Source organism: Planococcus citri, chromosome 1 (assembly GCF_950023065.1).
Source record: "Planococcus citri chromosome 1, ihPlaCitr1.1, whole genome shotgun sequence".
Lineage (NCBI taxonomy): Eukaryota > Metazoa > Arthropoda > Insecta > Hemiptera > Pseudococcidae > Planococcus > Planococcus citri.
The window spans coordinates 55,696,821-55,722,249 of record NC_088677.1 but is presented as its reverse complement, the minus strand read 5'-3'; the positions used below and the strand labels follow the sequence as shown (position 1 = coordinate 55,722,249).

At 35.2% G+C, this 25,429-nt stretch overlaps 2 protein-coding genes across 5 annotated transcripts in view; both read left to right on the top strand.

Moving 5' to 3' along the window:
* LOC135832931 (protein bunched, class 2/F/G isoform-like) overlaps window positions 1–16,910 on the top strand; it is a 54,305-nt gene extending 37,395 nt beyond the window's left edge. Inside the window, exons 2-3 of one of the 2 annotated variants that reach the window (XM_065346475.1) lie at window positions 2,256–2,310; window positions 11,591–16,910. In XM_065346475.1, coding sequence (XP_065202547.1) covers window positions 2,256–2,310; window positions 11,591–11,839 — 304 coding nt within the window. In that variant the 3' untranslated portion in view covers window positions 11,840–16,910. The remainder of the gene's footprint in view (window positions 1–2,255; window positions 2,311–11,590) is intronic. The other variant, XM_065346476.1, reaches the window with a different exon arrangement.
* A 3,653-nt stretch (window positions 16,911–20,563) lies between these two features.
* Window positions 20,564–23,751, top strand: LOC135832929 (uncharacterized). 3 transcript variants are annotated; one of them, XM_065346472.1, is made up of 2 exons: window positions 20,564–21,237; window positions 21,487–23,751. In XM_065346472.1, the coding sequence occupies exon 2, from the start codon at window positions 21,523–21,525 to the stop codon at window positions 23,569–23,571; it is 2,049 nt and encodes a 682-aa protein (XP_065202544.1). In that variant the 5' UTR covers window positions 20,564–21,237; window positions 21,487–21,522; the 3' UTR covers window positions 23,572–23,751. The 3 variants fall into 3 exon arrangements, with proteins under 3 accessions (XP_065202544.1, XP_065202545.1, XP_065202546.1); XM_065346473.1 differs by having other exon boundaries at window positions 20,564–21,242; XM_065346474.1 differs by having other exon boundaries at window positions 20,564–21,256.
* Window positions 23,752–25,429: the final 1,678 nt, after the last annotated feature.

Genomic DNA, 25,429 nt, shown 5'->3' with positions numbered 1-25,429 from the left:
GAGGAATCTGAGAAACACCGTGTTCAAAAAGTTCTACAAAAACAGTTGAAATTGCGAAAAGGTCATGCAAAAGTTCTTTATTTTGATGGAAACAAGGAGTACGTTGTAACATTTTTCGAAATGAAAAATTTTTCAAAATGAACATAATTTTGTCCACGTTTACAGGTTTCTTGTAACATCAAAATTTCGTGGAATTTTCAAGGATTTTCCTCACTTTCATTAATTTACATCAATGAGTAACTTGAAAATAGAAAACGCTTCTTTTACTGATTTGTCACGTGTTTCTTTCACTTCCGTCTTCTTAATTTTTGAAAAGAAATAACGAAGGTTTTTCTGAGCATTCATACGTATTATTGTATTCCTACGTTGAGTCAGTAATTTGACCTTCTTCAAAATGATAATTTTAGAATAGGTTCTCTTCGAAAATTAGTAGGAAGGAAATTCGTTCAAATTTCGTAAAAAAAAATTGCCATCGTTTTCTAATGTTACGACGTAGACTTTTGGAATGTGGTGGAAGTGTTGTTACGTAATAATTTGTTGTCGTGATAGGAAAAGGAAAAAAAAAGGCAATAGAAACCGAACAAATGAACGAGGCGAAGTGAGGAAAAAAATACACACAAGTCGATAAAATAAAGCGCGAGCTTGATGCGACTTAATTTATTTATATACTACATATTATATTATGTATAGGTATATCATGAACTATACTCGTTCCCATGGGAAGGTGAACGTTTACCTTGACATTATATAATTGTGTCGCAGCCAATATACGAGTAATAAGCGCGTAAAAGAGCGACAAAGACGCAGACAGGGAAGGCTGTATGAATTTTCAATTCACTGGTGGTATAGAGTAGACTAGTAGAATGGATGTGCGTGTGAGTGGTGGGCAGGGGCAGGGGCACGCATTATGCGAATGCTTCGTATATAAGAACTTATGGACTGTATGTTTTATGCGTGAAATACCGCGAATACTCTCTGAACACACTGTATAATGTCGAAATATCGCGTATACGTATGATCTCGTAGTTCGCGGTCGTACCAATACTCGAACTCGAATAGAAAAAATACGCACACGTACAGACGAAAATATGTATACAATACGACGCACAATGGGTGTAAAGTACGATGTCGTTTACACAGTATAATATGAAAGTAGTGTCACACCGAGTCAATGTAACTTTTGACTGTGTAAACAAACAGGCAGAATTTATCGATCTGTTTTCTAGGTATTCCTCGATGGGGATTTCCATTTGCAAAGATGCCAATAAAATTTCATTCCTAAAACAGTAATTATGAAGAAAATTTTTTTTGAGGCAGGGGGATGAAAAATCTGGCTTCAGCTTGAGCACTATAATTCTGAAATCGCTATTGGAGGATGCATATCATAAGGCCGATTTATCATCTTGCTACCTCGTACTGGGAGTCACTTCTGTGTCATACTGTACGTAAAATCATATTCTGTGCAGTCTGATATGAAATATGTGCTCGATTATTACGGGTCGCGATCGTTTAACCTTTAATTGTATGGTGTAATTTGCATTGATGCTACTGTAAAAAGAGTACTGCTTCAGCGGATATGACTGAGATTTTTTCACGAAAATCTGTTCAATCAAACTACAGGAAGTGGAATCATTGTGTAAAAATGTCATTCTGACATCGATGTCGAAAAATAATATTTACTTTTAGATGTTGCAAAATGCAAAACATCCGAAACGAATCCCTGGGATTGTAGAGGAGAAGGGCTTTGGGATGATTTGAAAAGTTTGTTGTTGCTAATTAATCGATCACCGCATCGAAATACGATGACTAATACTTACATACAGAAAAGTTAGAAACTGGTTATGGTCGACAGTATGGCCAATAAATTCGTCCATAAAGTATAATTAAACGATAAACGAGAAAGAGATAGAATATTTCGCATTCCGTTGAATTTTTTCTTTGGTCATTCAACGAGAAGGCGTTTATGGAAGTATAAATGGGAGGACGATGCTACCGTATCGTATGTACTTGTAAATTTACGTTACGCCATTGCGTACTGATAGATATTTTTAGTCGCATATACGCCGAACACACGACATGCATATTTGCACTCGTATGATTTGTAAACTGTTATTAAGTTATGACAAAATAAGAATGAGCAGGAGAGACGATTGAGAAAATGCCTGATCTACAGATTTTATTGCATGTGATGAATTTATTACTACTTATTTGATGTTCACTGATTAATTTTAAATTGTGTCATTCTCCTGTTTCAGCACTGCTGGCAGTAGTAACGCGGTGGCTATCGATAATAAAATAGAACAAGCTATGGTGAGTTGATTATGTCTTTTTTATACAAATTAGTTAATTTTATGGATAAGGTATATGAGGATTTTTAAAATTTCATTCGTGAGTGTAGATTGGGTTGAAAACAGCGCCAGGAGTATAATTTATGATGCATTTCTCCGAGGAGAGAGTGAATTTTCGGTGGTAGTGGTGAAACTTGTGGATCGAAACATTCGAAACCACGCTCTGCTACCATGTAATGAATTGAATGAAGATCAGATCGCGGAAAATTTCATAATACTGGTACTTCATGTAAGTCCATTATATAAGAAGGCGAGGAGCTCGAACACAGAGTCCAAGGCATCCTGGAGGTCTGTAGATCAAAACCACGCTCTGCTACCATGTAATGAATCAGATTAAAAATCCGACCTAGGAAAATATCATTATACAGCATGTAAACCAAATAAAACGGAAGGCGAGAAGCTCAGACACAGAATGCAAGGCATAACTTAGAGACCAGTGGATTAAAACCACGTTCTGCTACCATGTATTGAATTGACTTGGTACGCTAACAATAATTATTGATGTATGATTTTTGGAATTTCATTGATGTTATAGTCGAAATTGAACTACTGAAAATCAGTGAAATTTTTCTGTCAGAACATTTGAAAAATTAATGAATGATTTAGCTATTCTCATTTATTGCACTTGTGATTTAACTCAAATCGCTGATTGAATCAGTGATTGTTGTGAAGTGAAATTACTGATTCAATCAGTGATCATCAGTTCATCACTGATTCTATCTGTGATAATTACTGACTGAATTGGTGGTGAAGTCGAAATTATTCATGTGATGGTGAAAATAGAGTGAATGGTAACTGATTGATTTACCTGGTGATTTTTTTTCAATTGAAACTCAACGTTGGCTACTTAATCTGTGAAATGTCGGGAAACCACAGATTATTCTGTGAAAACCTGTTGATTCAAGTTGGAAGAGTATTTTGAAAAAATTTCAAAATTTCATTGCTCAGCTGCTCAGCTAGAAAAAAAATCATTGAATTATTTAGCCAGTTTCATGCCATGACTCATTTCTTCCAGATCACTGGTTAAATCAATGAGTTCAGCGCTCATTTAATTCAAGGATTCGCTAAACAGAAAAACTGAGATTTGTTTGGCGATCTTTTATTTCAAGTTATAAATTCTTTTGCCCTTTCAATAACTAATTCTTTCCTGACTTGCATTTGGAAACGTGATTGGGATTACAATTTTGTTTTGCCCGAAATAATCTGAAGTACTCACGTTACGTAGAATTTCCATAATATCGTAATGAAAAGTGCATACTTCACTTCTGTCTGTGGAAAGTAAATGAAGACACTTCGTATTGAAGTTTGCCTTGCTCCCGTCCTCTACTCTTTCTAATGAATCAATTTTTTTGCAAAATTCCTAGTACTAGATACACTTATGGCTCATCGATTCAAAGAGTAGAAATTTTCCGCTTAGGTACTTACGATCTAATTATACCGATGAGGCGTATCAATTTGACAATGACTGAAAGCACCAGTCATCCGGTGGGATTATTGTATCACGATTTGGCCGGCTGATAGACATCCGGAAGCTAAGTACTTGATGATGATATAACGACGCTTAAGTGTTGGACACGATTTTATCTCGCTCGGTTGACGCCGACGACCTGATGTCTTTTTGCCCCCGCTTTCATGAGTAAGATATCTGTTTACTGCTTCATTTTGTGCTCTGTGCAAGTGTCTGTTGTTATCGAAATAGTAACAGTAGCCGATTTCCTTTGACGCACTTCTAAACGATAAGTACTCGAATTGCGTTTCTTTTATCCTATTTTATTTACGAGCTCGACCTGCGAGCTGGTCAGTGGTCATCTCAATTACATCGGTTTTGCCGTCATATCCGTTGCGTTGGTCGCGACTGCGTCCTCCGTGCGTCCGTCCAGAGTTGCTGAGTGGTGTTTTGATTACCAAACTTATCGTTAATGGCGATGAAATTTCGTACACGAGTATGACGATTGTGTTTCCTCCTCCAGCCCATAATTTTTGCCTCGTGTGACGATGGCATACTTATTTATGTAGGTAGAGGTACTAGGTAGAGCTATGCACTCATTGCACTCTTACCTGTTACGACTTCCAAGTCTTAAATTCTCCTTCCTTCTCTTCCCCTATTTCGAATACGGTATACGGTCGTTTCTGAAGAAATTTCCATCGTACGTGTCACAAAGCTCGAATAAATGTTAATGAAACACTCCCAATTACTGGCGTAATAACCCGAACCATGTTAATTTCTCAAAACGTCAATAATTTTACTACCATCGACTAAGCTATTGTAGCGTGATTATAGCTACGTTGAAAGAGAGCGAGAAAATTAACCTATGCGAAAATGAGACGATAAATGGATGTTGTGGGTAGATGTGGGCAACGAAAATTGTTGTTTTGATGGGTACATTGGATTTTTATGATGGAGTACTATATGTACGAGTGGAAGCAAAAACATTTAAAAAGATTTAAATTGGACTAATTTTTGACATAGGTACTTATATTTTGGCATTGTTTTCGTAATTAGGGAGGGTCGTGGAAAGGTGAATTTACGAGAATACAGTATAAAATTTTTAATGACGATTTAAATGACCAGAATTTGAATACCGTGTTAAAAGAAAGTCTTTAATTGCTAGAATGCGAAGGTCAAGTTATATTGTTGGAAATTATTTTCTCCCTGAATTATGGACTTGCATGAAATTATTGTAGTTTACCAATTCAATTGAATACATGGTAGCCGAGCGTGGTTTTGATGCACTGACTTCTAGGTTTTCTCGTGCACTCAGTATCCGAGTTTCTCGTATTTATTTCCATTTGGTTTCCACGTTTTGAAGTGAATTTTCCCATTATCTGATCTTTATAGAATTCATTGCATGGTAGCAGAGCGTGGTTTTGTTTCATAGACCTCTTGATTATGTCTCATACTCTGTGTCTCAGCCTCTAGCGCATATTTCCTTTTATGAGTTCCGTGTTCTGTGATGCATTTTTTCAAGGTCTGGTTTTCAATTCATTGTAGGTACATGGTAGCAGAGCGTGGTTTCAATTCCCGAATGACTCGAATCGCTAGATGAAGTCTGGTATTCTGTGTCTTGGTTCCTCACTCCTTTTTCGCTTTCGATGTTAATATTGCAAAGGACATTTTTCCAACATCTTCTGATGTTTTTTCACAATTTTCCTCATCAATCGTTTCCTTTTTTCTGTATGTAATTTTGAAAATGGGGAAATTTAAATGAACTCGCAAGACAGCTGTTGACTTGCTGGGGGACCTGATGTATGCACCTTCCTACACAGGTGCAAAAAATGTTGGTAAATCAACTATACATACAAGTCGGTGTGCATCGCGTCAATGTCGACATTATCATCGTATCAACAAAACGTGATATAAAAATTGTCGTAAATTTTTTTCGCACTTGACACCACCGGCACATCGTAAACTACATTTTATACAGATAGGTACCTACTTCGTAATTCATAAACCTCGGCGAGCACCGCCGTGACTACGGATGAGGCTTCATTGAGGCAAAAAATCACTTCCCATTTTTCATGCCCCTCGCTGTATTCGAGCTTACGCTTGTTAAACTGAAAAAAAAATTCCAATTCGATTTCGCGTTTTTTATTTACTACTACCTACCTAATTAAGAGAACGCAGAACGAGCACAATTTGTCCAATTTTACGACCGCGTACTCGTGTAGTGTGATAATCGCATTGCGAAAGTAAATAATCAAATAATGCAAGTTGTAGTCACCGTGCCCCGTAACATCGCCGACGCACGATAGCGGCAAATTTCACAGAAAATTGCACGTTACTGCGGCGTCGGCGTCGTTTCCGTACTGTAGTCGGTCTCTGTAGGTATGGTGCGGCGGCTTGGTGAGCAAAATTCACTTTCGTAATTCCGAGAATACGAAAAAAAAAAATTCTACGCGATAGAAGTTGTTCAACTGAGCATCATCGTTCAACTGATGACGATTCGATTTTTGCGAAATCTGCTCGATGTTATTGTTTTTGTTTTTTATCGCCCTGCCGAGTGTCGTGTGCCAGTTGATTCGAGGAATGCTGCCTGATTAAGTTTTTATGTAAATTTTATGTACGATCGATCTGTACTACTGGGACTTTCTTGATTTTGTTTTTTTTTCTCCATCGTTTGCGAACGTGGAAAAGGAATGGAAGTCGGGGGGGGGGAGCTGATCAGTGATCAATCATCCCCATTGCATCGGATCATTTTTCTGTTTTAATAAATTATTTGATTGATGATTCGATCATGGATTACGACTGATTAATATCAATTGTTTGATCGGAATTGATCAATCGATTGATCGATCGAATTAACGATCAAATTAATTATTCGTTATTCGATCACGTTAAATGGCACAAATTAATCAGTAAACTTGATTTCAGATTCTTACCTTGAATTGATCAAATTTTGATTTTTCTTCGTGGAAAATAAGCTCAGTTTGAATTGTCAAAATATCATGTAAGGTAAAAAAAAAAATGAAGCTCATTTTGAGCTGCCCAAATTAAAAAACAATGTTTTTACTATGAGAAGTGCGGAATGATAGGTTGGTTGCATCTCTTTCTGGTGAAAAAATTCGTGCCCCAATGTACAGAATTGACCTCCCAAAACCAAATTTCACCATTTCCAGTCAATCTAGAGCTTTCAGCAAGATTTTAGTCGCGTCTATCATTTTCTTCTCTTGTATCGAATACGCCATCAGCGAAAATTTCAGGTGTTGAAATTTCATTTATTTTCATATTGTCGGTGAATTTTTGAAAATTTAAATTTGGTCCATTTCTCAAGGAAAAAATCAAAATTTGACGCAAATTTCGTAAAATTGACTTAAAAGGCAGGAATTTGATGTGAACCCCATTTTCGACCTCTCAAGTCGATTGGTGGTGGTTTCGAACCTTCCTGGAGGCTCCAGCAGATTTTTGGATTCTCCAGTTTTCCTGAAAACCCTGTAAGTAGTGTGTGATAACGAAGTTCAGCACCTATTATCTCAAATTACCCATCTTTATGGTCTTTTCAATCGATTTGGACACATATTTTCAAAAAATTCGTGTGTCCATTCAAATTCAAAATTTTCTCCTGCGATTATTTTGAAAAAAATTAAAAATTTGAAGTTCGCGAACGCGTAATCGAAAAAATGTAAAATTTAGTTTGTACCCTATTTTCGACCTCCAGAGTCGATTGGTGATGGTTTCAAACCGTTCTGAAGCTTCCAATGGATTTATAGATTCTCCAGTTTGGATTTGAACTGGCATAAAAATATTTTGAAAATATACGCATGCCTTAATCGATCGAAGGGGTCACAAAGATAATGAATCTGAGTTTATACGTGCCGAATTTCATTTTCACCCTTTGCATTTTTTTTTTTTGAAAACTGGAGAATCCAAAGATCTGCTGGGGGCTCCAGAACGGTTGGAAATTTTGAAACCTTAATCAGTTGACTCAAGAAAGGTCGAAAATAGGATGGAAACAAAATTTCAGCCTTTATGTTAATTTATTCAAATTTAATTTTGATTTTTTCATGAAAAATGATTCGAATTTGAATTTTTAACAATTTTGCAATACATAATCAAAAAGTTCGTTGACAGTGTATTTTGAGGCCCTCTTTCAATTACCCTTTGTCTGATTCAAATTTTTTGTGGCGGTTGGAGTAGGTACTTCTCCTGTAAGTTTTTGGTTCATCAACCCAAAGATTCACCATTCTGGAGAATTCCAGTCAAACATTTTGAAAGTAATGTTTTGTAGATTTCAAATTTCAAGGAAAGCCGGCTTACTCATTGAAAATAGCAAAATTGGAATTTTTGGCAATTTTTGAAAATCGCACTTCACGATGTCTTGTCTCGTACTCTTATTCACTAGTTAGTCAGCTTGCCGATCTAAACAGGAAAATTGGGACACTTTGTATGTTTGGTACTTGATTTAAGTTGGGTACGAAATCCGCGTTGCTTGTATCAGATCAATGCTACTAGAAGGTGAGTCATCGAATGCACTAGTCATACTGTTTCTTACGTTAGACCAGGCGCCAGTCATAATGAGTCAAAACTTGCATCACGTCGAGTATTTTTTTCTGCGATTATCCTAACCTCTGATTGTTAGAAGACTGACACATGTCTTCACTGACATTCTCCTCCGTATTTTAGATCAAAAAGTCGCCAAATTTCTACATAAATTTTAATTTCAACGAAAATGTTTTCGAAATGGTAGGGAAAAAACCTACGTTCGAGTTTTCCATTCACTCTCCGATCAATTTGATACTACGTTCGAGGCGAGAGAAGAAATTCTCGTACAAACCTACAAACGTGGTATGTCGAGTCGTAAAGATGTAGAAATACATTGAATTATCAGCCACAGATAATGAGAAAGGTCGAACGATATATTTAATTCGAACGTTTACACATGATGTAGTCGTTTAATTATAAATAACTGAGCATATACATACGAAATTGGCGTATGTAAACAAACGTAGTTCGGTAGACGGGGCAAATCGGTATAAAAATAACTCACGTTTGTTATCATTTTTTACTCTTTTTATGAAAGAAGTGGAAAAAAATTGTACGTGCACAAGAATCGTTAGCAAACACGTTCGGTTTCGTTGCAAAATATCGTGTTTTGGCGAGTTATGGCGCCAAAAATCAACTATAGCGAAAAAAAAATTACACGTAACGGAATTGGCATTATCGATGCAAAGAGGTAGGTATTCATGCATGTGAATCGATTAAGAGGCATTGTTACTACCAAAATTTAATCGAAAATTTCCCTTCGAATCGATTTTATTGAGTAAATTGTGTAAAATTACATATTGGAAGTACGTGTAAATTTGGGTGCTCATGAATAAAGTTCGCCGAATCAAAGTACAATGGGCGATTTTGACCAACTGTTTCGATTACCGGAAATTTATGATTATCTATTTCTAGAAAATCGCATTTTTTTTTTTTTTTTATCATCGAGACTTTACTCGTCGATCGTCGATGGTGGTGCTTTCTTTCATTGTTGCGAATCGTATCGTCGTCGCGCCGTAATCGAGAAGAGACGTAGTTGAGCGGAAAATAGGTTTACATACGTAAAAAGTATTAAAATTAGGTTAACGTTTAAGTACCTACGATGAATTTTGACGAACCAACAACGATTGAATCGAAAAATTATGCAATATGCATAAGTACAAGAGGTTTTAAAAATAGAATGTTCGCTTTTCAAGAGTGCAGCAATTTTATCCCGCCCTATGACGACGGTGTCCCCCGCTGCGTCTCTTCAGCAGCCGCCGCGTCGCGCCGCCGTCGCCGCCAAAAACTTTGAGTAATAATTATGAAGCATCGATATCATATTATTATGCGTCGTATGTATGTACTTAGTAGGCGATTAATCGATGTAACAATTGTTAGCATTCGACCGCGTATATTTATAGATTTTCTGCGAAATGAAATTATTAATTGCTTCCCCCCGTTGAGAAATTTATCAGATTTGTTTCCTGTGCAGACGAAAAAATAAAAATGTTGCTGTATTTTAATAATTAATCGAATTGGCAGAGATTCTGCGAAATGAATCATTGACTCGTATGTGTGTGAAATATGGTACGAAAAAAGAGATTATTTATTGCGAATTTTGTGAGTAACTGTACGATGATCAAATGAGATCTCCACGTGCATTCGTTCAGTACTCGATGATGAGACATTTATTATTAAAATGAGCGGTTGAATGTTGGCAACGTTGTATAGGGGTAGATGCATCTTATTGTAAGATTGGCGAGGTTGCTGGAGGCAATTTGAACTTGAAAGTTTTGTGCAGATTGTTTAAAAGTTGAATGTTTGAATTCAATTTCAGTGTTGTTACTTTTTAGGGTCATCAGTTTTCAAAATTATTCTGAGCGATGTTGCCAAGGTGTCTACAGGGTCATCAAAGTCGTTAATCATTAAAAAGTCATCATTTTGGCCAAAAGTTAAATGTACTGTTCTCATGTATAGCACATTTCTTTTGAAACAGATTAAAAAAAACCTAAAAATTTTGAATCTGAAGACCAAAATGAATTCTGATAATCGCGAATTGAATTTGTAGAATATTAGAAAACCATCCATACCAAAAGTTTGAAAAATGTGAGATTTGGCATAAAATTTATCAAATATGAATCCTTTAAAATTGAATGATAATTTTGTCAAAAAATCAAAACCTATGCAAAAATTACAAAATGAACCTCCTAGTTATTAAAAGTCATCATAAATGGATATAAAATCAGCATAATTGAACCGAATTTTGCAAAAATTTCTTGAAAATTTGTTGAAATGTCATTAAAATAGTTTTAATTAACAAAAAAATTTCTAAAACAATATATTATACATTGAGCAAAATATCACAGAAATGTTTTTAAAAAAATGGCGTCATAATCAAAATTGTCGTTGTTTCCAATTTTTGTATGTTTAGCTTAAATGTAATTTTTTGAATTTCTGAATATGTACTTACTTGTTGATATTTTCAATTTTTCAAGCTACTTCGGACCTAAAACCAAATTTAGGACACATTGGTCCAAAATCGAGGAGCCAGAACTGGAAAGACTTCGGCCATTTCTGTTCTAATCTCTGATCTTATCAAAATGAATGCTTTCACGATTATGTCAAACCTGAAAAACACCTCTGGAATTAGGAATAAGAATTAGTCAACCGTAGTTAAATTACCGTTCACATTCGGAACATGGGCAACGTCGCACATCGTTTGAAATACTATCAACGGCTGATGAGCCACGAAGTAACTCGACTGAAATTCTATCTCTGTTTAATTTAACTATAATTTTCAAATTCAAAGTGCCTCTGGCGATCTCGCCTGTCCATAGAGTGAATTTACCTACCCCACTACAACGTTGCCAAATTACGACTGCTCAAACTGTGTATGCCGAAAATATTTTTCTCCATCGAAAAAAAGTGAATTCAGAAGGATAGGCTGTAACAACAATGGCTCAAAAATAACACTGTTTTGAAAAATCTGGAAAATCTATGATGCATTATTTATTCTGTTGGAAGTTGAAGTGTATAAGGGAGTGGGGGTTGAAAAGTCAAAAACCCACTCATACCGCGATTCCCCCTCCCTCCAATAAAAATAATGATGAAACCTCAAAATAAGGCAAAAAGTATGTGATCACATCGGACGCTAAAACAGTTCCAAATGGACTGATGCGACGTTGCCGCTGTTACGTTTTTCAATCGTCATTTGTACCCTTTTTCGTGGCTTTTTTTATAAGCTGAATTTTTACCCATTTCTTTCCTTCTTTTTGCGCAGGATCTAGTGAAAAGCCACTTGATGTTCGCGGTTCGTGAAGAAGTGGAAGTGTTGAAAGAAAAGATCTCCGAGCTGATGGATAAAATAAACCAATTAGAAATCGAGAATTCCATACTGAAAGCGAACGCGTCTCAAGAAACGTTGGCACAGTTACCGACGACGCATACGTCGACACCATCGACAGCTGTTTCAAATACCACCAATAACACGCAAGCTTCGATAGGACCCACCAACGGTCAACCCCCTTAATGAATCGGCAAAATGATGGTATATTCTGTTTTGTTTTGTTTTTCAATTTTCTTTCTTCTTTTCCTTGTTTCATTTGTATAGGTTTTGTAAATCTCGCTACGTTACATCTGGCGATCTTAAACGTGGGGTGGGAAAGTTCGCTGGGGATTTGCTAAACTGAAAAAATATTATGTAAAATCATGTGTGGTAGCGACAATGAATGAGAAAATTTCGGTTTTTATTGCGCTTCTTATCTAAGACTGACAAATTATTGTACCATAAGTACCAATATTAATTTATATTTTCATTTACATTATTATGAATATGTTTACTTTCTTTTTTTAAATTTATTATTTTAATAGGAAATGAAAACTTTTGTATATAATCATTTAAAATAGGCGTCGCTTGAATATTTTCGTGTGTTTGTTTTGTTTTTGTGTTTTTTTTCCGCCATATATTCTCTATAATATTATAATAATAACATAATAAGCAAATTTTTAATCGCCGTTATATCTTTATAATGTCATGTGTGTGTGTGTGTGTGTCTATCTACGTAATCAGCGCGAAACGATAATATGTGAAATTTAAAACGTGTATGTAATATTCGGTCGGCTTTTATAATTTTCTTTTCTTTATATTCATACCTACGGATAGTATTTCATATTATGCACTATGCTTGTAATTTTTTTTTTGAGTTTTCCTCTATTTTTTCTCTCGATTATTATGGTACTAAATTGTTACATAATTCAATGTATATGTATACACAGTCTTATGTATAGAGGCGTTTAATAATGTTGCGCTACGAAAGCTCGTCGTCGTTGCCTACTATGACTAGGAGTAAGAAGAGAGATTTCGTAGACATGGGTTTGATTTTAAAAAATACGTACATATGTACTGTGTATAGACGATACGTATATTAGGATAAATTTGTAATGTAAACCCGGCGATTGGCGAATGCCGGATGATGGAATTATGTGATGATTTAGTTTATAATATTTTACGTTTACCTAATACCTACGCGCTTATGTATTTTATACCATCATTAGCTACTTTTTTCTTATCTCCTTTTTTCGAATTCCTAATTCCTATACATTTCATTTCAAGGTATATCGGGCGAAGTCCATAATAATTTGTCAATTTCACGCGACTGTGTTGTAGAATTCTCGGTTCGACTGCAACGCTATTTAACCGTGCATTGTATTGTATTTTTCGTAATCATTCGTTATTATTTATTTTCCTATTTCGTTCTCTCTCTCTCTCTCTCTTTCTCTGTCTGTCTGTCCTCTGTCTGTCTCATCATATCACGAAAATATGTAAAACTAGACATGTGCGCCGCCGATTATCGGCGTGGAAAATTTAAATTGCCCTTAAAAATGAATTCTGCGCGATTGAAACCCCAAATTTTGATACCCATGTCGATTTTTTTGAAAATTTTCAATTTCCCACATTTGAGATCCCTTTCATGGACTCATGGTTTTAGATTTTGGGACAAATAATCAGCAAAAATGAAATTGGCGCCCTCTGAAAAACCCTTGTATCCAAATTTTCTCTTTTTTACGTGCAAAACTGGGCGATTGATTCGCTATCGACTTCGGCGCACATGTCTAGTAATAAAACGAACTCGCAATTTGTCTATTTATAGCTCGTATTAACTATTTAGTCATCGTAATTCGTGTAATTAATCAGGGTTGCCAAACGTTCGGTATTTTACCGAACAGTTCGGTATTTCCCTGATTTGTTCAGTAAGATTAATCAACCCTTACCGAACAATAAAAAAGTTCGGTATTTTCAAAAAAATCGAGAAAACCCTTCAAAAAAAGGAAATTTGAGAAATATATTCGGCATTCTCAACAAAAAAAACTAAAAAAAGCACCCAAAAAGCACTTTTTGTGGCGTTCTTTCATTAGTCAGCACTTTATTTTTCATACTTTTTACTTTTTTATGGGTTTTTCAAGCAACAAATTTCGTAGACTTTCTTTTTTTTTTTTTTTTTTTGCTTTTCAATTTGGTGTTCGGTAATTCCAAAATTTGGATTTGGCAACCCTGTGTAATTTTATCTTTAATATTCGTTTAAGTACTGCAATCGGTAAGAAAAAAACGCGAAAAATGATAATTTTTGAAAAAAACTAAACAAAACGAACGCTAACCTAGCGGATTTTTCCGGTACTACGGTTTTTTTAAAATTTTGATAGAATTGGCAACGCTGTTATCAAAGTTTGCGCTTTTTTTCGAATGTTTGCGTCCCTCCTCGGTGACCCTGGGCTTTTTTTTTCAAAGAATGATGCCGATAAAATCAAAATGGAGTCGAAAGTTCATTGCATCAAATCATCAATGCATTGCGAAAGGTTTGCGTTACCAATTTTATCAAATTGTTTCAAAATTTCGAGTAATTATCGACTAAATTTATGTCAGAAAATTTTTCTAATCGATTTGAGATTTGTTCGCTTTCGCGATGGATTCGTTCGGTGTACAGAATGTGTTCGTTTTGTGGAGTAAGTACTGAAATGAAATAAAAATTGATCATTGTTCGAATATATAGGCATTGAAACGAACACAGATGAAAGATTGCGCGTGCATTCTCAATGGTAATGGTACTGCCGATGCTTGCTGGGTAATTAACGATAGCCGATTGAATCGATCGTTAAATTCGCGTTTATATAACCTAGATTGATATATTATTGAAAGTTAATTTCCGTACAATAAGCTCGTTTGTGATTACAGCCGATAGTATTTAGAATGACGAGTTGGTTTAAGTAATAGCTACGTAGGTTGTTTCAGAACGGAATTCTGTGCAACAGGTGAACAAGTGGTTGAAATTCGAATCCGGTAGCGGTGAAGATCGATTGAAAAGTGAAAAGCGAAGGAGTTGAGAAAACGTACGAAGAAGCTTCGGTGCCGGATTTTTCGATACGAATTGAGCGACGATTTCGATGCGAGATATTCGGTAATCAGCTGTCGAATCGATGCTACGGAATTCGATGGAATTTGTGATAATTATTAACGTACTAGTCATTTTAAACGTAGAGAATATTGCCGAAAGATGTTGTGATCTGCGTTACCGTGTTTTTTGATTTGTGATTAGGTGAGAACGAGGAGTTGAGTCTTGATCGGTGTGTTTCGAGGATGGATTTAGAGCGAAGATTTCGAACGTCAGCGTGACCGGTGACCGATGGCGATCTAGTTTGTTGTTCATCGTAACAACGATTCGATTGTTTTATGCAAAATAAACAATTCTACGGTTTGCGTGTTTGTGTCTGAGGCACAATGGAAATACCACAGCAGTTTGGAACGTTGACAATGAGTTTTTTTTTTTTTTTTTTCATTATTCGATTTGTGATAATTGTGAAATCGAACGTATCACGGGATCGGTATAGCTCGAGTGTTTGTTTGTATAGGTATTTTACTCGTTCATCGTGCTAATGGTGCAGTATGCAATATGAATGTCACTTTACGTATAGGTACTTCGATGTCGGCGGTTTTATTTTTGTACCTTTTTTCCCCACTACACTTCGGTTTACTCTTCGTCGTTTGGTTAGATGCTCGTGTCACGCAGAAGGTATTGCAAGAATGCAACCGTACCGTACTTATTAATTATTATTAGTGGAAAATTATCGGCAGTACCGACGAGAATGCTTCCATTCAAGGTGTTGGCGATACTAATTAGATATAATGTTCTATAATTTACCGAACGCGTTTCGTTAAAAAGCTAAATTCGTATTCGTTAATTGGAACGAAGTCTTCGTTCGCTCAAGTCAGTTGCGACAATACACGATTGAAGTACTTGGGAATACCTAGAGATATATTCGATATAATAATAATAGATTAATAGGTATTACTTCTCACTTGGTTCGAGCCCCTGGTTACCATTTTAATAGTGTTCGATTATTTATTTATTGCGGCGAGTACCGAGTGAGCTATGGGAGGAAAATATTGCTGCGGCGGTATAGTTACCATCGTGATGTTGGCTTTGAAAAAGAGGCTGGGGTTTGTGAGCGATGAAATTGCAAAAGAATACATTTCGATAGCATTTTGACTCTGTATTTAGTGCCATATTTTGTGACATATTACCAAGTCTAGGGTGTCACGATGAGAAATAAGACAACGTCTTCGTAGTTGTCGGGTGCAGTATTTTTTAGAAGGTGATTTTATTAATTCGATTGCGAAACGCGGATTCCTATTTTGTTCTTTTTTTTGTTCGTCGTATATTTTTTTATAATTCTTTTTTCTCGTTTTCAACGCTTAGTGTATTTATTTATTTTTTTTATATATCTATTTTATCACCTTAGTTAGTCCGTGCACTTGTTCAGCGTGATATTTTATCGGTAAGGGAAAGAGGTCGAGTTAAAACATTGAAAGCGAAAAGCGAGCCATCGCACAAGTGAAATTGAATCAAAACCAAAAAAACAAAAAAAGAAAAGGAAACCTAAAACAGAGAGCAAAGAGCTAAAGAAAATTTTTAAGGAGACGTTCACGTGTGTAAAAAAAAATTTTGTTGAAAAACTTGTTGGCTGTGCTTTAATCATAATTGGACGTGTATATAAAAAGGTGTGTTTGTATGTAAAAGACGTTTTATTTAATTATGTTTTTATTATCGTATTGTTTATTGTGAAAAAAAAAGGTCGGAGAAGAATATTAAGCGATGATTTTCAAAGCATTTTGTACTTGTACTACTATATTACTACTATACTACTATGATACTACTACTTCTTCAACTATCTACGCGAGTAATATAGGAAAAAAAACTATGATGTATTTTATTGATTGTGATAATTATGAATTTTAAGCGTATATTTGATGTATTTTTTAAGCATGTTATTGTACAGTTTGTATAGAAAGCAGAAAAACCTTCGTACGATTTATTAAATTTTAAAAGCTGTTATTTTTTTTCGATTACGCGCGCTTTTGGTCTTTTTAATTTTTAAACGCATGGAATCGATTATAGTAACGTGTACTACTTTTGATTCCGAAATACCATTTTTAATTTTTATTCTTTACTATTTTTAAAGAAGAAAACGTTTTATTTAATCGAATCTTACTACGCGAAACGTATTTTGTATGAAGTTTTCAATATTAAACTGTATTCCGAATGTTGTATATGTGATTTATTTGCCATTAGGTGACCCTTTTTTTTTTTTTACTGAACGAGGAGAAGTGTTGGGAGATTAGATGATGGAAAATTAAGGGGTGTGAAAGTTTGAGATTGGTGTGTTGAAAGTTGAAACAATAACTATAATTGAAGCATACGTTTCCAAAACGCACTAAGTCCATTTTCAAAGATTCTGAGGTTGCAAGGCAATCTAGCATAAAGTTGTGGCCCAAAATGGCCAATTTTTTGATATGTTGTGCCCAAGGGTCTTGGCTACAACATATCAAAAAATCAGCCAATTTGGGCCATTTCTACGTTTCCAAATTGTACCAAGTACCATGAATTTCTTATTAATATTTTTTTGGACTTGGTGCGTTTTGGAAACGTATGCTTCAATTATTGGTGGTGAAAAAAGTGTATTAGTTTCTTTGGTGTTCCGTCGATAGAGTCATATGCTACCTTTTTAACATTACGGTGTGAATATTGCAGATTTTTACATTTGAAGGAGCAGTGCTCTAATTAGTTGTTGACATTTTTTCTGTCATGTGTGGGATTTGTTGAGTATTATTCATGACGTGATATTGGCATCAATTTGGAGGGACTTTGATGAAATTTGTTTTTATTTATGGAGAATTTTTGTTGAAAACTAGGGCTATTTTTTTCAATGAGAACATGCCTAATTTTTTTTTTTTTAATTTGTAACAGTTGTTGGGCAAGTGGGCAATCATGAAAAAGTTTTCAAAAAATCTGAAAGATTTCTCCACAATTTTGAGCTGATTTTTGCACGATTTTGAAGGAATTTCTGAATTGTTTGTAATTATTTTTGGCTTGATTTCTTTGGGTTTGGGTATCTTACCTACTGTTTCTAAAGATTCAAGTGGACTGCTTTTCGAAAAAATTTTCATGTATTTTTAGTTGATAATTTTTTAGAGATTTTTGGTGAATTCATTATGATTTTCAGGACATACGAGTATGGTTCTTTTATTATGATTTCAGTTGGATTTTTATGGTGATTTCAGAACACTATTTTATCTATTTTTGTTTTAGTTTTCCAATTCACCCTGAGAGAATTTTCCCACGATTCTGAGTTAATTTGCTCGTATGTCATTTACACATAAAATATTCTCTTAAAAATTAATCACAATGCATTAGAAATTCGCTTAAACAGATTAACGAAATTGAGAAATAATTCATTGCTTATGGCGTAAAACTTGATGAAGTATTCCGGAAATCTTGAAAAATCAGCAAAACTGACAGCATTTGCGAACAAATTGAAATGAAAGTGAAAAAATATTACCCGTTTGATGTACTAAAATAGACCAGAGATTGGATTAAAAATTTGAAGAAAAAAAAATGTATGATATTATTGTCAACATTGTGTAAAATACTGAAAAGTGACCCATAATGCTTACAAAATTTTATGAAAATGAATACCCAGTAGAAAAATGGACGCATTTTTTATAAATCAAAAAAAAATTGAAGAAATATTATTGAAGTGTAACAGAAAACGGGCGAAATTGATGAAGAATTAATTGAAGAGCTCTATTCCAAAGTGGGTTAAGTCATTTTTTCCTCCAAAAAATGCGTTTAAAGTTTTTGATGCTGAAATTTGTTCTGTTTCCAAAGGTCGGTGAACCTTTCCTTTCTTTAGACATATGTAGAACAATAATTACTTGTAGTAGAATTTGGAATAGAGCTCTTCAATTAAAAATGAATGAAAATCTGATGAACTTCGCATATCACCTCCACCGCGGCGCTGAGAATTTTTGTCCCCCATACATTGAGCGAATTTTTTCTGAACATAATCAAAAATTGACCCAAGATAATATAAGGTACTCGACTTTGATTATTTTGAACCACCTGAATCGAAAACTGTTCTGAACTTTCCTTCCATCGAATTTTCATTTTTCGATTCATTGGAAATATCAATCAAAAGAATGCGGATTTGAACTGGTAGGTAAGTAGGTAGGTACTAGCTTTCTACGCAGATTCGATAGAATCTTGATTTTGTATGAGAAAATGGGCCTTTGAAATTTGAATTTTTTTACTTACTTAATTTTTCAAAAATCGAAAAATAAAATTCACTTGGAATTTGTCATTTTTGGAAATTTTAAAAAATATTTTCTTGTTCGGTTCTAGAAATTTTCTGACAACTTTCTGCCTGTTTAGTATTTTCCTCGTGGCGCACATTTTAATTTTTTCGAAGCTGCTGAAATAGGGAAATTAATTATTTGATATTTTTTTCAACTTCACTTCCTCTTTCCTACACCTCTATGGGGCAAAGCTCAAAATGAGTCAAAAATATTAGATAGATATAATTTATGAACATTTTTGTTTTTCTCCTTCGAATTTCTGTTAGAAATTGCCTCTGAATTTGAAAACTTCCCCCCTCCCCCTGTAATCAAACTTTTAGCTTGATTGTTTTTTTAAAATGGAAAACTGATTTTTTCTATAATTAATAAAATAACTATAATTATATGCAAATTTTCACGTCGATTTCCAGTCTTTTCCACACCAAATTTCATTGTTCCAAATTGATTTGGTATTCCAGTGACATTTACATTTTGATTCTTCATTATAATTTTTAAATTCCTTTCAAAGACGCTCAAGCTCAAGCAATGTTAAGATAAGATGATGATCGTGATCTATGATCTATGACGAACGAGCCTCTTCCTATGACGTCACAGAATGTAGAAGATTTGGCAACGTTGATTACAATAACAAAACTACGCTTTAAGCGTATTTTGACATCGCACGCACGATGTGACACTCCGTTCATTAGGAGTGGAAATTCCGATTCTTTTTCGCTCGTATCTATTATCAGTATGTATTATCAGTTTTCTGGACTTGAAAAAAATTTTATCCTACTAGTAGAATTCGGCGTCAACAAACATGTGTTGCACTCTGGCGGTGAAATGCATGAAATACGTGTTATCATGCTGAAAGGGGGATATTTCCATACTTACGCACGCTTACACACGCGCACACTCGACTTGTCGAGATGCGAATGAATGCGATTCTCTACAAAAAGTCCCCCTTTCAGCAAGGCGATGGTGGCGCGGCCACGAGATGTTAACGCCGAATAAAACACTACTTTATTCACTCTCGCTAGTCGCTCGAGTGATCAAATGCGCGTTTTCTTCACACGTTTGGATAAAATATGTTATTCAACTAGTCAAATAAAGTGATTTCCAGCGATTTTTAATTACTTCCCTCGCTTTGCTCGGGAAATAAACCTCAAAAATCGTCAAAAATCACTTTATTTTACTAGTAGGATAAAATACCATTCTATCGACTATGAATGAGTTACACCTGTCAATCATTAAAAAAATGAAAATGTACATGGAATAATTAATCATTTTCAATTCTGAACTATGCAGAAGTAGTTTATTGTATATCAGACATTGAGGAAGTAAATTCCATGATGTTTTGTTGCTTTGTAGTTTGTTAATTAAATAAATTTCGCCGATGAACTCTGTTCCAGTGCTACAAATGCTGCTCTACGTAATGCATGCATATCATAATAATTGTGTATTCTCATCTGATTTTTCAATTGTTGACCAGCAATCATTGATTTACACAATATTAAATTACATTTTGCTCGTAGAATGGTTGTAATTATCTATCATTTTGGCGTTGGCAATGTTGGCATATAAATATGAATATCTGTCATGTGGTATTGAGGGAATCGCGAAAATAATACAGCCATTTTACGAGCAAAATATAAAACAATAAATGTTTAATGAATTATTACATTGTTAGCGACGTGTGATCAACTGATTATAGAACAAACGTGATTTCGATTTGAAATTTGAATGGGTTGATTGTTGCGAAGGCGAAGAGCAAAGATGCTACATCACATCATAGCGTTACTGTTTAGTGTTTTCACATTTTAATAATTATGTAGTTCACGATCTCGAACTTAATAAATAAATGTCAATGACAACATGAAAGAAATTTGAGGTAAATGAGAATAAAAAGACGTGAATTAAAAGTGTATATTAATATTTAATTCATAATTCGGCATCGCCGTGCTTATTCCGTGTTGATGGTAAAATTTTTTCAAGTCCAGCATTCCAGCAAAACAACAGAAAGTAGATAAGGCGAATCGGTCCTCTGAACGACGCATCTGATTGGTCGAGTGTCACATCGTGCGTGCGATGTCAAAATACGCAAAACGCAACATTACTTATCAAATTTCAGTCGTGATAACGGATAACGTCCTTCCGACTTCAAATTATTCAATGAAGACGAATAAGAGGAAATTTATCAAGTTTTGTGATGAAAATTACCAGAAGAAGGCAAAAACATCACCTGAAAACGTCCAAGGCAGGTATGGTAAGCATACTTTGGTATGTGAATTTCGTGAATGACGTTTTTCCTCCATAACCATAAATACAATACCTAGGTACCAATCTGATAATAATTTGATGTTTGTAGATTAAACATTCTCTTAGACTGGTACCTTACTAAAAGCTTCATGTTACGTATTCTGCATCGAAAAAGCAGATAGTAACCGTAAATGCCAGCTACTACATAATTTCGATTCTGTGCTGAAATCAGTGAATGGTTTTTGTTCCAGATTTTTCCCTCGCATCTATGGTAATCAGATCTCGAAATGGCTGAAAACTCGACTGATGTCTACGATTTTGTTTTTCCGAGTCCACCAGCTTTACAACAACTCGCAGCCATCGCAGTAGCAGTGAAACTATGGCGTGAACAAGTCGGCGAGCATCGTGTAAATAATACCTTGGACAAATTTGGGCAAGAGTCGAATATTTCCCTGGATAGCGTTCGCCCTCTTCTACCGTCAACAATTCTTCCCATCATTGAGAATTATACTACATACATACAGGGTTCATTGTGCAGATACGATTACGAATATCGTCGGCGGCAGTGGCTCTTGGAAAGTCTGAGTAAATTTGACGATATTGTTTGTGACGTTGATGGCACTATCAATTATGATCGTACTGCGAGACGAGCATTACTCTGCGAAGAAATCAGTGACGTTGATAAATTTGAAATTGCTTGTTGGTATTGTCTAGAGGATGATATAATGCGAATTTGGCCTTCTGTGTCGAATTTAGAATCCCTGAACTTGAGCGATGAAGATTTTTCGTTTTTCGGTTTTCATAATAAATCTTTATTATGTTACTGGATTTCTCGTCTTAGAAACGAGTTGCATAGAATTCCCATTTTTTGGCCCGAAAAGACTATCGATGAACATTTAATGGAAATTCTTGTCGCTGATAATTGGTCGTCTATAAGGTACTTTTGGCGTAGATTAAAAAAGGGTGAAAGTCGAGTAGCAAATGCATGGTACTTACTTGAACGTCAAACTTCTATATTCTGTAGGTACATACTCGCGAAGTTAAGCGAGGAAGAATTAAATGCATTGATCGCCAAAACGAATGATTATAATGGATTTATGTACTGCGTATTTAAGAAATGGTCTTACTATTGTAGATACTATGAAACTGATATCGCAACATCTTGCATTTTAACAACATGGCACTATGTTAGACATAAAATAAACAGCGAGGAATTTATTCGTATTGTTGAGGAGATTTTTTCTAGGCAGAAATATGGCGAAGAAGAAATACCGAACGACGAGTCTTTCTCTCGCGAGTTTTGGAATGATACTCCAGATCATTTGAAACGATGGATGTTTCAAGTTGGTTTACTTGAGCGAACTTTTTTCGAGATCAATAACCTTTCTTGTGCTACGGTTAGAGATAATTGGCTTTTGTTCGCCGTTTTGGAAGAAGCTCCGTTTGAAGCCAAGAGTTCGTTTTGGCGTGAAAATTGGCGCAACATATTAGTTTCCATAAAACCAACCGATTTGCAACGATTAATGAACTTATGCTTGAAAAACGAAAGCGACGTTAATCTGTTCAAAAATAATAATTTATCTAAATACGAAAATATCAGCGTCAATTGCTCAATGCTTATGGATCAGTCGCGTTGGACAGAATTGGAGGAATTTTTGAATTTTTGTTGCTCGGAAAAGGAAACCAATTTAGCTTTGCGGATCAAGTGTTTAAACAGCCATTTAAGTACGTTCCAAAATACGACCGATCTTATACGTTTAAGCAGAAAAATCCTCAAGAATTTTCTTTCATTTAGTACATTCGTCGATGATACTTATTGTAGCGATCTCACCCTAGCAGCTGATTTTAAAAATCGATTTCTGTTTTCACCTGGAACGATGCGTAATTTGAGCCAATGTGTAGCGAGGAATAAACTCGAGAAAGTAATGAAATTTGTCGATACATTCGTGATGTCTGAGCAAGCGGCTGTTGATTTCAAAGAACATCATTTTCTGCCGGCTTTTGTTAATATCCTTGCTACTGAAACTTATCGTTTTAAATTCGAGTGCGACGCATTTGAAAAGTTTATGCGTTGGTGTTTCGGTAGTGACGATAAAATTGAAAAATTTAAATCAACTATACCGGTTGAGGATATTCTTCGACGTGTTGCTCAAGACACAGATGCTCGCATTCTTCACGCTGAAGATACGTCATATCAATCTTCTTTCGAGCGCGACGCAAAAGAGTTATATTTTAATCTGCATAAATTTTTGCAATGGATTTTTTCCTCTCCCGAGGAAGTTGCAGAATGTGAAAAAAAATTCTGTGGGTTCGAAGAATATGTTTCTAAAAAATGAAATATTTTATGTATTATTTCTACGAAAAGACTGCTACCTATTCATTTTTTATGTACCTATATTTTTGAATTTTGTTAATGGATTTTTATACATTATATTTATATATTTTAATTGCATCAATTTATGAAATGAAATGTTACCTTGTACTTATTTCAATATTATACGTGTTTTTATTTTTAATGCAAATCTTTTGATTTTCATTGGGTGGGTATGGGTATAATGATACCTGTGATGGGTAGTCGACTTCGCTTCTTCACTGGGCTCATAACTATTTCATTTTTTCATGCGATGTCGTTTTTTAGATTATCAGTAGAATTCTTGCTAAATCAAATTGAAGATGTGATTAATATTTTCCTCGTAAGTATTCATTTTGAAAGTACATATATTATACAGCAAATGAAAGTGCCTGAAAGAAATTACTATTAGAGCCCGTAGTCACCAAGTTACTACTTTTTTCAACATTTTGGTTTGTGGCATTGTGGTTTCAAAAACTATACTTTTTTAAGAATTTTCAAAAATTCAATTTTTTCATACACCTTGAAGAAGAAAAAAGTAAGTATTGTCAACATTGTGTAAAATACATAAAAATGATCCATAAGGTGACCAAATTTTTATGAAAATACCCAGTAGAAAAATGGATGCATTTTTTACAAATCAAAAAAGTTGTACCCCACCGTAAGCATAAATTGGCCATTGGGTGAATTTTTTCTGAAAATATCGAAAAATGACTAAATTAGTATAAGGTACTCTTTCTACACTGATTCGATCAAATCTTAGTTCTTTTTATGAGAAAATGGGCCTTTGAACTTTACATTTTTTACTATTCAATTTTTCTTGTTCGGTTCGAGAAATTTCTGCCTGTTTAGTACTTTACTGGTAGTGCACATTTTTTATTTTTTTCGAAGCTGTAGATGATGAATGTTTGAATGATCAATTGATCATTGTCTCATTGATCACTGATCTGACTGATCACATCACAGTGATCCTTAGAGCATGTAGCTCTACATACAATATTATGCTCTAACGCTCTAACTAACTAGTAAGCAGTGATCAGCCTCTTCCTTTGACGTCACAGACTCTAGAAGATTTGGCAACGTCAATTCTACTGTAATCATAACAATAACAAAACATTATCAAATTTCAGACTAAAATGTGATAACGTTGTACCTAACAACATCCCGACGTGGGTTATGTTAAGTTCACATCGGTTCTGCAACCGACCGAACGAACTGCTCGGCTCAGCTCGGCTGCACCTGCGTACGTACGCGTATACGTACGCGCGCGTGGGGGGGTAGTTTTCGACGCTCTTCAGGAACATGTATACCGCTAAAAAAACGATTCCGGAAAGCAGCGTCAGTGGCTGGGTGGCTAGAGCAACGGATTATTGTGCAGTAGGGTGTGGGTTCGATTCCCGCGTCGGGCAAAAATTTTTTCAAATTTTTTTTTAACAATTTTTATTTTTACGAGTTGAATTTTGACAGAAAACGTAATTCAATCAATTTTTTTTGCTTTTAAACATGAATAGTGAATTTTTATGCAAAATTTAAATTTAATAAAAATGATTTCAATTTTTTTCCAATTTTTTTCAATTGAAAAATGAACTTGAATATACTGTTGATCAATACGAGCGGGGATATGCCGCCGAGCGGTACGCGCGGGGATATGCCGACGAGCGGTATATCCCCGCGCGTACCGCTCGGCGGCATATCCCCGCGCGTACCGCTCGGCGGCATATCCCCGCGCGTACCGCTCGGCGGCATATCCCCGCGCGTACCGCTCGGCGGCATATCCCCGCCCATCCCGTATCAAATTATCTGCTGAAAATGGTCAAAAATTTGAAAAAAACCAACAAAAAACA

What these genes read in the sequence shown, in the direction of transcription:
- LOC135832929 (XM_065346472.1), top strand. Translation starts at nt 21,523, where the DNA reads ATGGCTGAAAACTCGACTGATGTCTACGATTTTGTTTTTCCGAGTCCA.